The sequence below is a fragment of the Phasianus colchicus genome, chromosome 39, assembly GCF_987193195.1.
Source record: "Phasianus colchicus chromosome 39, bPhaCol1.hap1.1, whole genome shotgun sequence".
NCBI classification, from domain to species: Eukaryota; Metazoa; Chordata; class Aves; order Galliformes; family Phasianidae; genus Phasianus; species Phasianus colchicus.
The window spans coordinates 390,364-407,070 of record NC_143474.1 but is presented as its reverse complement, the minus strand read 5'-3'; the positions used below and the strand labels follow the sequence as shown (position 1 = coordinate 407,070).

General features: G+C 53.8%; 3 protein-coding genes and 1 long non-coding RNA gene across 9 annotated transcripts in view; all 4 read left to right on the top strand.

Annotated features, from left to right (window-relative positions):
* Window positions 1–16,707, top strand: part of LOC116243432 (uncharacterized) — a 284,197-nt gene that overhangs the window by 47,907 nt on the left and 219,583 nt on the right. The gene's annotated exons all lie outside the window — the stretch shown is intronic.
* Window positions 5,853–9,864, top strand: LOC149913271 (uncharacterized). Its single transcript, XM_090130279.1, has 3 exons — window positions 5,853–5,909; window positions 7,925–8,181; window positions 8,566–9,864. Exons 2-3 carry the CDS (start codon window positions 7,927–7,929, stop codon window positions 8,821–8,823), a joined length of 513 nt encoding a protein of 170 aa, XP_089986405.1. The 5' UTR covers window positions 5,853–5,909; window positions 7,925–7,926; the 3' UTR covers window positions 8,824–9,864.
* LOC149913270 (uncharacterized) lies at window positions 11,138–13,004 on the top strand. Of its 2 annotated transcripts, none has more exons than XR_016461346.1 (3): window positions 11,138–11,694; window positions 11,984–12,391; window positions 12,723–12,966. It is a non-coding gene; the product is annotated as an uncharacterized LOC149913270 (long non-coding RNA). The 2 variants fall into 2 exon arrangements; XR_016461345.1 differs by lacking the exon at window positions 12,723–12,966 and adding an exon at window positions 12,973–13,004 and having other exon boundaries at window positions 11,139–11,694.
* LOC149913269 (uncharacterized) lies at window positions 13,003–16,511 on the top strand. Of its 2 annotated transcripts, XM_090130278.1 has the most exons (6): window positions 13,003–13,038; window positions 13,380–13,439; window positions 14,000–14,071; window positions 14,447–14,539; window positions 14,960–15,107; window positions 15,373–16,511. In XM_090130278.1, the coding sequence occupies exons 1-6, from the start codon at window positions 13,005–13,007 to the stop codon at window positions 15,533–15,535; spliced, it is 570 nt and encodes a 189-aa protein (XP_089986404.1). In that variant the 5' UTR covers window positions 13,003–13,004; the 3' UTR covers window positions 15,536–16,511. The 2 variants fall into 2 exon arrangements, with proteins under 2 accessions (XP_089986404.1, XP_089986403.1); XM_090130277.1 differs by lacking the exon at window positions 13,003–13,038 and having other exon boundaries at window positions 13,050–13,439.

Sequence of the window (16,707 nt, the reverse complement as noted above, 5' to 3'; positions counted from 1 at the left end):
CTAATCAATGCCCCTGTTTTGAGCCTTCCTGATCTTAAGAGACCTTTCTATTTGTTTATCAATGTAGATGACGGGACAGCCTATGGGGTCTTGACCCAGGAATGGGCTGGGAAGAAAAAGCCTATAGGGTACTTTTCAAAACTATTAGACCCAGTGAGTAGCGGATGGCCCACTTGTCTGCAGGCAATAGTGGGATGTGCTGTTCTAGTAGAAGAGGCTAGGAAAATTACCTTTAATAGCGATATAAGGGTGTTGTCTCCCCACAATATCCAAAGTGTTTTACAACAAAAAGCTGAAAAGTGGATCTCAGACTCTCGTTTGTTGAAATACGAGGGTATTTTGCTAGAGGCACTGAATTTAACCCTCGAAACTACTAGCCTGCAGAACCCTGCACAATTTCTATATGGTCGACCCGAGGAATCACAACTATTACATGATTGCCTCCAAACTATAGAAAATCAAACAAAGATTAGACCAGATCTAGAAGAGGAAGAATTAGATGAAGGAGAAAGAATTTTTGTGGATGGGTCTTCTAGGGTAATAGATGGAAAAAGGAAATCAGGATATGCACTGATAAACGGGAAAACGTTGAGGGTACTGGAATCTGGACCACTGAGTCCCTCTTGGTCAGCACAAGCCTGTGAGCTTATATGCAGTCCTACAGGCCTTGAGAAGGCTGGAAGGAAAATCAGGAACAATATATACCGATTCTAAATATAGTTATGGAGTAATACACACCTTTGGAAAAATCTGGGAGGAGAGGGGATTAATTAACTCCCAAGGGAAAGATTTAATACACCAGGAATTAATAAGAGAAGTGTTACAAGCATTAAGGGGACCGCTTAAAATAGCCGTAGTACATTTAAGGGGCCATCAAAAAGGAATTGACTATAAGACACGGGGAAATAACATGGCAGACCAAGAGGCTAAACAAGCTGCTTTGCGTATATTAGTACTAACAGAAGGAGAACCACGGCGTACGGAACTAAGACTAGCACCTCTCGTGTTCACCCCCAAGGAAGAACAGAAACTTACCCAAATGGAAGTAACTAAAAGTGAGGAAGGGAAGTGGTATCTGTCAGATGGAAGGGAAGTCCTACCAAAATCGATAGCCTTTAATATTTTGACCAATCTACATAAACAAACCCATTGGGGAAGCCAAGGTCTGGTAGATCACTTTGCTACCAAGTATATGACTATAGGCCTTCACGATTTAGCGAAAAAGATCACTCAAGGATGTCCCATATGCTTGAAGATTAATAGAGCCGTACAAAGGCGGGTCCCCATGGGTGGAAGACCCTTAGCAGTAAGACCATTCTCCCGAGTCCAGATTGACTTCACGGAACTTCCCAAAGTAGGACGTTACAAATATGTCTTAGTCATTGTGGACCACCTTACCCACTATATTGAGGCCTTCCCTACCTCGAGAGCAACTGCCCAAACTGTGGTGAAGGTCCTTTTAGAACAAATAATCCCTAGATATGGGGTCACTGAAGTTATCGACTCTGATCAGGGCCCCCATTTTACATCTAAAATTATAAAGAACCTGGCGGAAGCCTTGGGAATGAAATGGGAAGAACATACTCCTTGGCATCCCCAAAGCTCGGGACGGGTGGAACGGATGAATGGAGAGCTGAAAAAGCAATTGGCTAAACTAACATTAGAAACCAAACTCTCGTGGATAAGGTGCATTCCTTTAGCATTATTAAACATTAGGGCGCAACCTAGGGCCGATATAGGAATATCTCCCTTCGAAATGTTATATGGAATGCCCTACGATGCAGGGGTTCCTGTTGATCATCCCAGTATCATAGATAAGACCATTAATATCTATATCAGTGAACTAATGAGATATAGACAAGGGTTGTGGGAAAAAGGTCAGATGACCCAAAGGCCTCCCCTTGATATTAGATTACACCAGGTTAAACCAGGAGATTGGGTTCTTATAAAATCATGGAAAGAAGCCACTTTACAGCCCCGTTGGGAGGGACCTTATTTGGTGCTTTTAACTACCAATACAGCAGTTCGAACTGCAGAAAAAGGATGGACGCACGCCAGCCGTATTAAAGGACCAGTAAACAACAATGAATGGGAAGTTACTAGTCCAGCGGGGGATTTAAAGGTGAAGCTGTCCAGAAAATCAAGATAAACAAAACTTAAACGGGGGAATTTATTTTGCCACAGGGACTTCTGCAAAGACAACAGCGTAAAACAGTTGAACAGAAGAAACCAATATGATCCCTCTGGTGGAGAAACCTCAGTTCTTCTGAAGAAGCTAAATGGTTGGGGCACGGTTTGAACACCTGCCTTTTGCTGTACAGTGCTTAATAGGGTTTGTAATAGCATTAATCTTGTCACTAATTTGGTATTTTTTGTGGAAAGTTGTTAAGTGTGGAAAAGGGGTTTGCGTTTACGGATAGAAACGGAACACTAAGTGAGATCAGCCTACCAAGCCTGCCCTGAATACAACGGGTACACGGCTGTAAGGGTTGGCCGATTGTTGAAAAGGCTCCGGAATCAAACTCCAGAGACACTCTGTGGACAAGGGCCTAGATTACCCCAAGGGATTCAATAGTGAATAAAACAGACTGTGATGGGGAAAAGTCCACCTTCGAGTAGGTCCTCTGCTGCCGAGAAGATAAAGACCCCTGTAGCTGGCTGCAACCCAGTTGACAGGCGAGGCAGAGATGGACCTCGGGTGAAGGAACGATACTTGACCCCAAAGACAATCATTTTGGTCTGTACATCTGTTCTACTCCCAGGGGTACAGGCCAGCAATCCACACGAGCCCATGATATGGGAATTATTTAATATACAACAACCGGACCGCCCCTTACAAACCTGTACAAACCAAACCAGTGTAAATTTCACTATCCCAATGGATGATCTGATAATGGGATCGGGCAGGGGGTGTTCGGAGGTTTACGTTTGCCCTGCCTCTAATAGAGGACGGAATTGGTGTAACTTACCTAATCATTATTTTTGTGGGTATTGGGGTTGTGAAACATGGGCATCCGGATGGCCAATGTCTCCCAGTGACCCTCATATAGAAATACGATGGGATTCCACGAGTTGTACCCCTGCCTTACCCCAATGCTCACAAGGAGGTTTCGGACGGGGAGGCATTTGTACCTGTTGTGATGTACTCAATATAACAATTAGAAACCCTAGAGATGATGTGTGGTTAGTGGGAAGGATGTGGGGAATCAGATTTTGGGAGGAGGGTCCAGATAGAGGTGGTATATTTAGAATAGCAAAAAGAAGTATGCCACATGATTCCCCACTGCCTATGGGCCCAAATATAGTTTTGGCACCACCCCCTTCTACCAAAAGAACCCCGCCACCTGCTGTTCCTACATCGATAATTACCCCTAATAGTAAAGGTCGAAGGTATAAGACAAAGCCACCTACACTCAGTGATCCACTATGGGGCATTATGCAAGCTGCATATGCCGCCCTGAATAAAACACAACCAAACTTAACTAACGAATGTTGGTTGTGCTATAGTGTTAGACCACCTTATTATGAGGCAATAGGGGAACTAGGCAGGGTCACATGGAATAATGGAACGAATCCTATTGCGTGCCCATGGAATAGTAATTACACCCAGGGGTTGACTATACAGCATGTCACAGGGAAAGGAAAGTGTATTGGAACCGTACCAGAACAATATAAAAGTCTTTGTAACAGCACAATATCTAGAAGTAGAATAGCAAACAAAACGAATGCAAAATTTAAATGGTTAATCCCCACAGCAGGTGCAAAGTGGGTATGTTCAGACGTCGGAATGACACCATGTATATCATTAGAGGTATTTAATAGATTTGAATTTTGTATACAAGTAGTACTTATCCCACGGTTAATGTATCATTCTGATGAAGAGGTTATGTATCAACTGGAGGGGAGCCTCACCAGACAGAAAAGAGAGCCTATAACAACAATTACTTTAGCAACCCTCTTGATTGCTGGAGGTGTGGGTGCCGGGACCGGCATAGCCTCACTCGTCAAAAATACTGAGATACAAGGTTTCCAACAAGCTGTAGATGAAGATCTAGACAGAATAGAACAATCAATTGATAAGTTGACAACTTCGGTCAAATCATTGTCAGAGGTGGTATTACAAAATCGAAGAGGATTAGACCTCCTATTCCTAAAAGAAGGAGGACTGTGCATAGCACTCCAAGAAGAATGTTGTTCATTTGTTGATCATACCGGGATAGTTAAAGATTCCATGGCTGAACTTCGTAAAAGATTGGAACAACGAAAAAGGGATAGGGAAATAGGAAGATCCTGGTATGAGGGTTGGCTTAACGTATCACCATGGCTCACTGCTTTACTGTCTGCTCTGGCTGGACCCTTGATCACGATTATTCTGGGGCTAATATTTGGACCATGTATAATTAAATATTTATTACAACTGATAAAGAAGCGGTTTGACACCACGAAATTGCTAATCTTAATGCAAACGACGCCGCAGAGGGAAATAGAGAAATTGTAAATGGAGAGAGTGTGATATTCCATAATCATAAAAGGAGGATTGTAAAAAATTGGAGGACAAACATTCAACGATAAAAGAAAAGGGGGGAAATTGTCAAAAAGCAAGAATGTTTGTCCAGAGCTAATAAGCTTAGAATTTTTGTCAGGACGGTATCCCTGATAAAAGCAGAATTTATTCACGATTGCAGTGGCGGGCGTCCCGCCAGCGGGAGCGCCCCTATGGACACAACATGGCAGCCTGTATACCCTGTTTTCTCCCCCTTGCATTCCTCCTGCCCTGCTTCCCCACTGGTTGGGTGCTCCAGGTTTGCGGTCTTATCAGAAGGCTGACATTTGCCATTTACTTGTTAATTTGTTTGTTATCTGGTGCCAGTCAGTAGTCATCCTGTTGTTTCCAAGGTGTCTCGGTGCTCTCCTTGTTCTATTGATACGGTGATTTTCTTTAAAGTTGTTATCGTTAAACAAAGAGCACTGGGGGATGATGTCAGGCCTTCCCAATGTCGGGCGCTTCCTCGGCATGCCATGGCCTGTTCTCTGGTTTGCTCTCGTGCGGGATATTCTCGCAGTGTGTACCAATAAAATTCGCCTATACGGGTAGCATACCATAAATGGGAATCACCAGAAGGGGTCAAGAAAAGGACACGGAGGAAGACTACTTACTTCAACCCATACGACCACCAAAAGGCAGAATAAGACCCCCTAGCAACAACCGGATCATGCGCAGAGTACACCACGATAGGAATGCGGGAGGACACGAATACGGAAGACGAACTGCATAAAAGGACCGGGACCGGTTCAAACCTCGCGGCAGTTGGAGGAACGCAGAGTCCCCTGTCGCCCAGCGCTGCATTGCCTCTTTGTTCTTTGTTCTTTATAATTAATAAATTCAATTATTGGCTCCTTAACCTTTGGACCATTATTTTATCGATAACAGGGGGACTACAGAACACGCGGCAGCGGTGAGCTGAGCTCGTTCTTCAGGTCCTGCTCCGGGCTGTGCCCTTCTCACATCCCACGCACCGAGCCCGGCCGGGCCACCGCTCGGTTCTTCCTTGGAGGAGAAAGCGGCCAGAGATGCCGCCGCAGGAGCCGTGAGAAAACCGGGCAGAGATGCGCGCTCGGCTTTCAAGAAGCGCCAGCAGCTCGGAATCGGCCTGGAGACAGCGATGCTGGGGAAGCCGGAGACGCCGCACGTCTCGGCGCGGCTCCCGCAGGAGCGCTGCCGCTCGACGGCGTCGCCACGGCGACGGCGCCTCAGCGCCTCAGCGCCTCAGCGCCTCGGCGCCGGTCCGTCGCTACGGCGCCGCGCCGTCCCCGCCGAGTGACGTCATCACGCCGCGACCCGAGGAGGCGGCCGTGCGGAAGCGGGGCGGGGCGCCTCGGGGCTCCGGGCGCCGCCTCGGCTCCTACAGGTGGGTGTTCGGGGGGCGCCGCGGCGGGGGGGCCGCGTGCCGCTCTGCCTCGGCCCCGCGGGGTCTCCGTGCTGCTCGGGGCTTCCCTCGGCGGGGGCGGCTGCCCTGCGTCTCGCCGCCTCCCCCACCCCGTGTCTTTCGCTGCCCTCCCCCCCTCCCCCTGCCGCTGATCGCCCACCCCCCCCGTCCCTCTGTGCGCCCCCCGGGGTTACACCCCCCCCCCCGCCCCCCTCCCTTCCAGTTCCCCCGTTCTGATCGCCGTAGTCCTCTTCCACCCCTCCCCTCTGTGCCTCCCCCATTCTGATCCCCGGGTCGTCCCCCCCCCCGATCCCTCATCCCCCCCCAGTCCCCCGTTCTGATCCCTGGTGTCCCCCCACCCTCCCACCGGTCTCCCCATTCTGTTCCCTAGAGTCCCCCCCCTTTCCCAGTCTCCTCTATCTGACCCCCGAACCCCCTCTCCTCCCCCCGGTGCCCCTCCCCTCCACTTCCCCCATTCTGATCCCCAGAGTCTCCTACCACCCCCCATTCCCCTCGATTTGACCCCCAGGGTCCCGTGTCCTCCCTTCTCCTCCCACCTCCTGGCCCCTTTTTCTGACCCCTAGAGTCCCCTGTACCCCCGGTGCGCTCCTCCCTGACCCCTGCAGTCATTCCCTCATTTTGACCTCCAATCCCCCTCAGCCAGACCCCATAGAAGCCTCGCACAACCCCTGGCTCTTCCCTCCCACCCCTCCATCCACCCCCAGATGCTCTTCCTGCTTTGTAGAAATTCTGTTCACCCCTTTCCCCCCCACAAGCCACTAAGTTTCCCCCCAGACTCTTTTTCGACCCCATAGACATCCCACTCTCCTCTTCTCCCCCCCACTATTTCCCTAAGGTGTCCCCCAGACTCCCCTTCCACCCCATAGAAGCCCCCCACAACCCTCCAGATTTCCTCTGCCACCCCTTCTCCATTCCTAGACCCCTTTTCCTCCCAACAGAGACCCAACTCACCCCTTTTTTCCCCCACACAACCCCCCGTCCACTCCCAGACCCCCCTTTCTGCCCTACAAAAGCCCCCTTTCCACCCCTCAAGTTCCCCTGCACAACGTACCCCTCCATCCCCAGGACCCTTTCCACTCACAGAAGTCTCGTTCTGCTCTTTTCCCCCTCACAACCCCCGCTCTCCATCCTCAGAGCCCCTTTCCACGCCATAGAAGCCCTCCACAATCCCTCAGTTTCCCCTTCCAACCTTTCTCCACCTCCAGACCCTCTTTCCACCTCACCGGAGCCCCACTCACACCTTTCCCCCCATAGATTCCCCACGAGCCCCCCCCCTATATAGCCCTGGAGGCATGCAGAAGAATCTGGAGATGTTGTAGAGGGGTTTGGGGCATCCAGTTGGTCCCCAGGTGGGTCCAAGGTGTCCTTGGATTCATACAGAAGGATCAGGAGATGTCCCAGAGGGATCCTGAGGGTGTCCAGGGGGTCCCAACAATGGTCCTGGGGGGCCCTGGAAGGATCTGGAAGCTCCCAGGATGGGTCCAGGAGCTCCGAGGAGCCACTGGGATGATCTGGAGATGTCCCAGTAGAGTCTGGTAGGGTCCAGAGAGTCCTCGTGTGGGTCTGAGTGGTCCTGGAGTCATCCCGTCATCAGACACATCTCTGGGGATGTCCCAGAGAGGACTTGGAGGGTCCAGGGGGTCCTCAAATTGATGCAGGGGGTCCTTGGACTCATCCAGAAGGGTCTGCAGACGTCCCAGAATGATCCTGTGGAATGTGGGGGGTCCTCAGGTGGGTTCAGAGGGTCCTATTGTCTTCTGGAAGGGTCTGGAGATGTCCCATGGGTGTCTTGGGGTCCCCACGGGTTCCTGGAGTCCTCCAGAGGTCTCCAATGGGGATTTTGAGGACAACCTCACATAGTGACACGTTCTCGCTCTTCTTTGTCCCCGTGGGATCGCCCCCAAAAATGTCTGTTTCCGTTGAGATCAATACTCTGTCACTTTTCTTTTTTTTTTTTTTTTGCCACTTCCTTTCAGAAATGGATGGTTCCCACCAATCCCTGTGCAAAGCCCCACGGAAACAACTCCCCCCAGGGCCACCGGGTGACACCAAACAACCGCCTGTCCCCGAAGTTCTCACTGTCACCGTAACCGTGGAACCTGGGGCCGTACCAACGTACCTCGAGAGCCCCATCAGCGTCCTACAGCTCCTGGACGCTGTCACCTGGCTGTCCATGTCTGTCCCCCCTGCCATGGTGGCACAACTTCAGCACGGTGCCATCCTCATTGAAGAGGTGACGAGGAGGGGTACAGGGAGGGGGGCTGGGGACAGTCAGGGGACACGTGGGGTCTGGTGCAGGTGTGACATGGGCTCGCTGGTGTCACCATCGTTGGGTGTCACCTTCACTGGATGCCATTGGGTGTCACTGAGTGTCACTGTCTTCAGGTGACGCCGTGACACAGGATGCCCTCGATGTGGAACAGCCGTGACGCAGTGTCCCCATCCCTGGCTGTCACTGTTGTTACCGTCATCTGGTGTCACCATCACTTGTGCGTCACCATCTAACGGGTGACACCATTCCCTGCACTCTGACCATCACATGGGGGCAGGCACAGGCGGCACCACGTTGTCACCATGCTGTCACTGAGCCTCTCACTGTTGTTTGTCACCCCTCCAGACCTGCCTACCGCAGGATCCGGTGACACCGGAGTCCTCTGGTGCTGTCACCATCGTCTGCCATGAGGACGGGGACACGCACGGTGGTGACCTCTGTGCCACCACCAGAGGGGACTGTGTGACACCAGCGTGGCACAGCCGTGATGCGGTGTCATCACCGTTGGGCGTCACTCCTGGCAGCTGGTGCCGGGTGTCACCGTCATGCAGAGGGAACAAAGAAAGCCCTGGGGACATTGAGCCGAAGCTGGGGACACCGTGACCACCTGGAGGACTTCCCAGGGAAGTGGGAACACCACATGACAATGTCACACCACCAAAACTGGGGACATCCCTGTGTCACACCCCAAAGCTTGGGACACCTTCATGGCACCCTGGTGGTGTCATATCCTAGAGTTGTGAACACCCCCCAGAGTTTGGGGCAGCCCTCTGGAGACGCCACAGAAAACATTGTTCCCATGGGGCGGGGTTGACACCCCTCGCTTTTCTAATTAAGGTTTATTTTTGATCATGGGGGTTGGGGGATGTCCTCCCCATGTAAGTGATAAAGGGCAGAGGAGCGGCTGTGGGGCTCCATGTGTCACACTGGGGGTAAACTCTGGGGACAGAGGTCACTGCAGCATCCTGGCCCCATCGCCCCTATGGCCCCATAACCACTACAGCCCCATCTCGTAGCCATCCCTCGTCCGTATCCCACAACTTTATCCCATCCCATATCCATCATATCCACCCCACAGCCATCTCAAACCCATCCCGTATCCATACCCCCACATCCTATCCCCATCCCTAACCCTATATCCATATCCATTCCGAATCCTTATCCCCACACGCATCCCATGTCCATTCCATCTACTTATCCCATGCCACTATCATCCCAATCCTATCCCGCGTCCCTATTTCATCCCCAATCCATCCCACCTTCTTCAGTGTTGGTCCCACGTCCATCCCAAGCCCATCCCATATGTATTCCATTTTCCTATCTCCCATTCCATATCCACCCCATATCCATATCCCCACACCCCAACCCTACATTTCACATCCCAATGCACATCCAACATCCCAACCCCAGCTCCCAAGCCCAGTTCCAAACTTCGCTCCCAACCCCACATCCCAACCCCATCTCCCACCTGTCAATCCCAGTCCCATCTCCCACCCCCATAGCAGTAGGGCGCACCCCGAGGCCCCGCCCCCTGCCCGCGCTCCTCCCACCAACAGCGCCGCGCCACGCCGCACCGCCCCCGGGCTGTCATTGGTCAGGTGCCGGTCCGTCCGGCCCCCGGGCTGTCATTGGTCAGGTGCCGGTCCGTCCGGCCCCCGGGCTGTCATTGGTCAGGTGCCGGTCCGTCCGGCCCCCGGGCTGTCATTGGTCAGGTGCCGGTCCGTCCGGCCCCCGGGCTGTCATTGGTCAGGTGCCGGTCCGTCCGGCCCCCGGGCTGTCATTGGTCAGGTGCCGGTCCCTCCCGCACTCGGGCTCTCGTTGGTCAGCGGCAGCGCCGCCGGCTCCGATTGGCTGAGGCGCGGCGCGCGGGAGCGGCCGTTAACAGCCGGCTCAGAGCTCTTCTCCCCTCAGGCGGCGGCGCTCCCGCAGCCCGGGCCGCCCCGCACCGCCGCTGCGCGCCGGAGCGGTCCGGGCAGCACCGAGACGGAACCGCGGCACGACGGGAGCGGTACTGAGCACAGCAGAGCCGGAGCCGGGAGGGACGGAGAGCGGCACCGGGACAGGGAAGGAAGCCTGCTGGGCTGAGGGGCTGGGAAGGCGGGGGGGGGATAGGGAGGCAGGCGGGGCTGCAGCGGCTGTGGTATCGGGGTACATGGGGCGATAGGGGTGGGTACAGCGGGATTTAGGGCAGCAGAGGGCTGTGAGGGGGTAACGGGGGGACACGGTGCTATAGGGAGCATTGGGGGGTGGGAGGGGCTGGGGAGAGCTACGGGGAGGGATTTAGGGGGCTGGGGGAGGAGAAGCAGCTGAGCCCAAAGGTAAGAGGAGCTCCTTGGGGTTTTTTGTGGGCTTGAAGCAAAGCTGAGAAGCCGTGCCCGGGAGGAGGTGTGGGCAGCTCCAGGCCACCTTGCTGTCTCCCCAGGAGATGCGGGCTGTGGGCTAGGCAGCGGGCAGGAGTGCTGGCCAGAAGCAAGCATCTCTTGGAGGAAGGCAAAGGGCGGAGGAGGTTGAAGGGGAGCTACCGGGCACGGGCTTGCTCAGCAAGGGGAGCAGAAGCCTGAAGGGCACGAGAGGGGAATAGAGAAGGGCAGGCAGTGGGCGTGAAGTTGTGAGCAGAGCTGAGAGGCACTTGGCAGAGCAGCAAGCAGAGCAGGCAAGTGTTGAGATTTGGTGTGAATAGCAGCAAAAGCCAAGAGCATGAAGAAGAAGGAAGAAGGAAGTGAGGAGAAGGTAAGTGAAGGGCAGGCAGGTAATGGTAGGCTAAGGCAGGGGGAAGTGGAGGGGCAAGGGAGGTGAGGGTAAGGGAGAAAAGAGGGGATGGGAGAAGAGGAGGGGAGGGGGGGTTGAGGGGAGGGTTAAAGGAAAACTTATGATTAAAATCAGAAAAAAAAGAGAAAGAAAAAAGAGGAAAAAATGAGGAGAAAATTCAGAGGGAAAAAAAAACCGAAAAAAGATTAAAGGAAATGGGAAAAAGAGGAAAAAAAAGAGAAAAATAAAAAAGAAAACAAAGAAAAAAAGATGAAAAAATAGAAAAAGGAAAAAGGAAAAAGAAAGAGACAAAATAGAGAAAAGAAAAAAGAATATATAATAAAAATAAGAAAAAAGATGAAAAGAGAAAACAAAAAAAACTGGAAAAAAAGAGCAAAAACAGAAATTAAGAAAGATAAAAGAAAAAGAGTAATGAAAAAAGAAAAAAAGTATTTAATGGAAAAAAACAAAAAAGAAAAATGAAAAAGAAAATAAAAGGAGAAAAAAAAAGAAGAGAGAGAAAATAATATATGAAAAGAGGAAAAAGGACTAAAAGAAGAAAAGAGAAGAAAGGCAAAGAGAATAGAAGAAAAAAGCCAAGTAAAAAGTGAAGAATAAGAGCTAAGAAAAGAATGGCTGGCAAGAAATATGGAGAGAGCAATGCATAGCGTTGCAAAGGAAAGCAAGGCAAGGGAATCCAGAAGAATTCAGTGAAGAGCAGGAGAGGTAAGTTTGGCAGAAGGCAAGGGGGAAGGGGAGGGGAAAGGGAGAAAAGAGGGGGAAGGGGAGGGGAGGGGAGGGAAAGTGAAGGAGGGGAGGAGAGGGGAGAGGAGAGGAAGGAGAAAATGAGAGGTAGGGGTGAGGGGAGGGGAGAGTGGGTGGGGTGGGAGGGTTGAAGGGGAAATGTCACTGAAGAACCGGCTTCTGTTTGGGCATTAAAAGAGAAAAGTGAATCTCTGGATCTGCATGAAGCAGTCAAAACAACACTGAAGTGATTTTCTTTCTCCTTCGACAGCGTCTCTGTCTCTTTAATGTCCCCTCCCAGCCGAGCCATTCCCCATTTCCGTGCTGTCCATGTGACATCAGTGGTCTCCTGCTGCTCTAGATGCCTGGGAATCCTCCCCAGCACGACAGCACACACAGCAAGCCCAGGGGGAAGCTGGCCCTGGTGGCGGAACAGATGTGCATCGTGGGGACGTGGGGTCACAACGCCCCGCCTGGTGCCGTGAGCTCACAATGCTCAGCGTGTGCCCCAGGCGTTCTGTGCCGCCCAGCAGCACTCGCTGTGGCTGCAGCGGTGGTGGTGGCAGCATGGCACGAGTGTGGGGGGCCACGGCCCCTGCCCGCCTTGCTCTCCTCCTCCTCCTCATGGCCATATGTTCCCAGGAGACTTGTGCTGCTCCGTGGCGAGCGCCAGCAGCAGGTGGGTGGGCAGAGATGGGGCCAAAACCGAGTGGCGGCGAGGGCGAGAGCTCCGGGCTCTTGTCCCCGTGTGCTGCCCTGGGGCTGCCTTCCGTGGGGGTGTTGGGATGGGGGGACAGGCAGCAGCGCAGGAGCCGGGCGAGGGCGTGAGGAAGCAGTGCTCTGCAGGGCTGGCTCCAGCCGTGCCGGGCCGTGGCTCTGCTGCTGGCTGAGCACGCTCTTCGCCCGGGGGTGACCGAGGGGGAGCTCAGAAGATGTGTGCTGGGAAAAGCGGGAGCATTTCTGCTCCGGCTTCCCGGTGCTCCCCATAGATGAATCCTGGTTCCCAGCAGAGACCCCCGGCTGGAGCCCAGATGGCTTCAGGTGTCTTTACTTGGTGTGCTCTTCCACACGGTCCCGGAGCGCTGTCGCACATGGCCTGGAGAGCTTCGGGAAGCTGCCCAGTGCCAGGCTCCAGGTCACCCTGTAGCTTTGGCAGTCACGGCCTGAGTCTGCCATCCCATTAGCTGAGCCCTCCCCCATCACTAAGGGAGGAGATGACAACATGCCATGGGAACATCCCTCTTCTGTTCTTGATTCTAGATGATGGTGCTCCATATGCAGACGGTCGGGCAATGACTACTTTTGTGCCTCAGGGGAAACCCAGAGGTAAGTTGTGAGTGTCTGCTTCCTTGAAGGCAGAAAAGTTCGTGCCGTCATAGTTTATTTGGGTACTCAGGAACCTCCAAGGGTCTTTCAAGTCTCTTTGTGCCTCAAAGGCTGTACACAGATCAGTCCTGAGTATTTCTTTATTTGGAGAGTTGTCACGTATCTGTGGGAAGGCAGCCCTTGCCACTTCTTGGAGGAGAGAACCTCTACGTTTGCTGTTTGGGCCATGTCATTCCCTGACCTGCAGCCAGTCCTCGCAGGTCACTGCAGAAAAAAACCCCAGGCCCCAAGGTGCAGTGGAAGCTCTCCTCACTTGTGTCTGATCACCTCTGTGCCTGCAGGTCCTCTTGGTGAATTACCAGAGCCGAATCCTGGTCCTGAGCCTGGGCTGGATGCCAGGGGTAAGTCACCAGCCTTCATCTCACGCTCTCTGCTCATATGTGGTTGTGGTAGTTCAGGAAGGCTTCAGCGTTTCGCTGCCCGGTGATTTCTACTCCACAAGAAGCCTGGGTGCCAGCCAACTGCCCACCTCTCCAGCTTGGCAACTTTCGACCCAAGTCTGGGTGCCACGTCGTCAGCTGAGCCCCTTCCAGTCACTGCAGGTCCCTAAGGAAGAGAGAGATCACAACACACCATGGCAATGTTTCTCCTTACAGCTGCGCCTGTAAGCAGTGTCTTGCCAAAGGCTCAGCATAATCTGCTCCATAAGCCTCCGATGGGCTATCCCAAAGGAAAGGGCCTTTAGATCTTCCCTTCCCCTTGCAGCCCCTTCCCTTCTGCAGACAGTTCCACACATGGTTCCTTCTTGGACTGGCACGGTGCTGCTGCAGGCACCCAGCAGCTATTTGCCAGCTGCTGCTGTGTAGCAGGGAGAGAAGAGCGCTGTGGAGCAAACCTGGCATTGCAGTCTGAACAAGTACCTGGCCATGTCTGACAGGAGCTGCTCTGTGTTTGTGTACAGGTGCGGGTGGAGTCGAATGGTCTCCAGCTTCCCAGCTGAGCTCCAGGACAGAAGCCCCAGCAACTCGTATTGGTATGCCGTGAGTTTTTGCTTCCTTTGAGAGATGCCAGCTCACAGTCCTGCTGTCAGCCAGGCATGTCTGCAGGTGTGAGTGAGAATGCACAGCTGCATGTGCGTGCCCTGTCCTCACACGATCCCCTGGCACCATCTGCTCTTCAGTGATGCTCTTGTGCAGCTGTGTAGATTGCAGTGTGTGGTGGGAAGTTCTCCTCATGCTTTGGGTGCAGAATTGCTTCCAGGGAAGGCTGTGCCAAATCCTCGGCCGCTTCCTGTGCTGGAGCCCCACAAGCATCCCAGGGTGGCTGTTGTCTTTGCTGACTTCACCGAAGAGACCGCTCAGTTCAATGCTTTGTTTCTCTGAGATTTATCTTAATGCTTTCTGTTAAGGTCCTGGCGGATGGAAAGTGGCATGGATAGATGGAAAATATTCCAAGAGACTGTCCCATTTATTGATGAGAATCATGAAGAAGGAAGCACGTGGTGAGTGTATTTCTGTCTGTACCCTGATTAAACAGATCCACACGCTCTCCTTCTGCTCTAGTGAGATTTAGTCAGACAACTACCCAGCCTCAGGAGGTGAGGGTGGGCGAGTGCAAAAGGAGTCTTAGAGCGTGATGGAGAAGAAGGAGCAAATCCATGGCCCGGGAAGGTCTGGACCGTGGCAGAGCCAGAGTGTAAACAAAGCTGAGAGGCCAAAAAGAGGTTCCAGAGTGCCTTGATGTGCAGCGCCTTAGGGAGTTCCCTTTGCTTCGCTGGAATCAGGGAAGCATTGCAGCCCGAGGATTTTCACGTGTTCCTGGAGGCCAACAAAATGCAAGACAACATTTTTGGCCATGTCAGACCTCTTGTGAGACTGCCAGTAGGGCACGAGACACAGCAGTGAGCACATTGTTCCTCCAGGTGTGGAAGATGAAGGACGTGCAAACACCACAGAAGATCAAGTGTTACTGAAGTCCTGCCTGGCACTGACTGCAGCTTTCCTGGTTTCCATGCTGGCAGCCATGATAACGTTCTGTCTGCTTATCCGGCGATGGAGGCAGAGAAACCAGTGAGTTGTTGTTCACCCCCACCCCCATCCTGCCCAACTCTTTACTGTGCGGCTGCTGTGAGCCCGGAGGCACTTGTAGTTCCAGCAGCACAGAGGCCGGTTAGTTGTTGGCTAACGTGGTCTGAGATTTACGCTATCAGATGTTTGAATTGGCACGGCCGTTCCTGCAGCCCATTCTTAGTGCTGGGCCTGAAACAGGCTCTTTGCCTTTGAGGAAGGAGAGCAGGGGCTCTCCTGTGCCCTCAGCACATTCCTCTCTCCGCAGGCGCCTCGCTGCAGCTGATGGAGCCCAGCACGATGTCCGCGGCCACAGTTTGCCCTCGTCCTGCTCTCCTCAAGGGGCCTGGCAGATGGACATGATGCCAACGGCCGTGACCACCTGCCCAGCGGCCGGATGGCACCACCAGGGCGGCCCCTGCCAGACCTGACAGCAGCCAGGCTCAGCTGCCCCCGCCTCGGGCCCCACAGCCCACCAGCCCAGGCTCTGCAGCCCGGGGGGCATTAACACCACCCCCCGTCCCCCACCGCCATCTTTCAGGGGACGGGAGGAACCCCCTTGGCTTGGAAACTTGTGCTCATCGGCCGGCACCCAAACAACGGCACCCTGGCGGATGAGCAACAGGCCCAGCAGCCCCCCAGCCGCCCTGGGCATCAAGACCCCCCCCCGTCCCCCATCACCATCCTTCGGGGGTCGGGAGCGGTCCCTCAGGGTGTCAGCCTGGCGGCAGCCACATCCTCAGGGAAGCTTGAGAGGCCTGGCAGCCCCCAGCACCACCTCTGCCTTCGCTCTCCCCTCCAGCATCCATCAGGGGATGGAAGCGAGCCCAGCAGAGCGTAGACTTGGGGACACTGTCCAGCCGACAGACAAGCGCTGCCTGGGGGAAGCCAACTGGCCCAGCAGCCCCCCGTCCCCTGGGCATCATCACCACCCTCCCACTCCCCTCCACCATCCTTCAGGAGGTGCGAGTGGCCCCCGTAGGTTGTCAGTTCGGGGTCATTATCCAACAGCCAGTTTGGGGCCATTATCCAAGACCCCAAAAACCACCCAGAATGCCAGGGGGAAGCATATCAGGCCCTGCAGCCCCCAGCCCTCCCAGCAACACCTCTGCCCTCCCACTCCTCTCCACCATCCATCAAGAGGTGGGAGCGGCCCCCTCAGGGGGGGCATCACGTAACACCTGTCAAACCACTGCCTGGGGGAAGTATGACAGGCACAGCGGCCCCCTGACCCCCGCCCCTTCCTCCCCCAGCATCACTTCTGCCCTCCCACTTCTCCACCATCAGTCAGGAGCTGGGAGCACCCCGTGTGTGGGTTTGGGGGCATCATCTGACAGCCAGAGAACCACAGCTGGCATCAACCGGGGCTTTCCAGCCTGTGCTGTGCCAATAAATAGAAAGTACCATCACAGTTGTCCACGCTGTACTGTTGTCATGGTCCACTGCCAGACCTTGTGTGCCACTTGGCATTGGCAGACAGCCACAGGTCGTGTGGGAATGGCTTTGAACTCCAAGAGTGGGAACTGAGGTCGATGTGTAGAGGAAATCCCTCCCCCAGAGGCAGCGAGGCCCTGGCCCAGGCTGCCCAGAGGCTGCGGGTGCC

Coding starts and splice junctions, on each gene's coding strand:
- LOC149913271 (XM_090130279.1), top strand. CDS start 7,927: ATGGATGGTTCCCACCAATCCCTGTGCAAAGCCCCACGGAAACAACTC. Junction 8,182..8,565: donor GTGCCATCCTCATTGAAGAG/GTGACGAGGAGG, acceptor TCACCCCTCCAG/ACCTGCCTACCGCAGGATCC.
- LOC149913269 (XM_090130277.1), top strand. CDS start 13,265: ATGTCATTCCCTGACCTGCAGCCAGTCCTCGCAGGTCACTGCAGAAAA. Junction 13,440..13,999: donor GCCTGGGCTGGATGCCAGGG/GTAAGTCACCAG, acceptor GTTTGTGTACAG/GTGCGGGTGGAGTCGAATGG. Junction 14,072..14,446: donor AGCCCCAGCAACTCGTATTG/GTATGCCGTGAG, acceptor CTTTCTGTTAAG/GTCCTGGCGGATGGAAAGTG.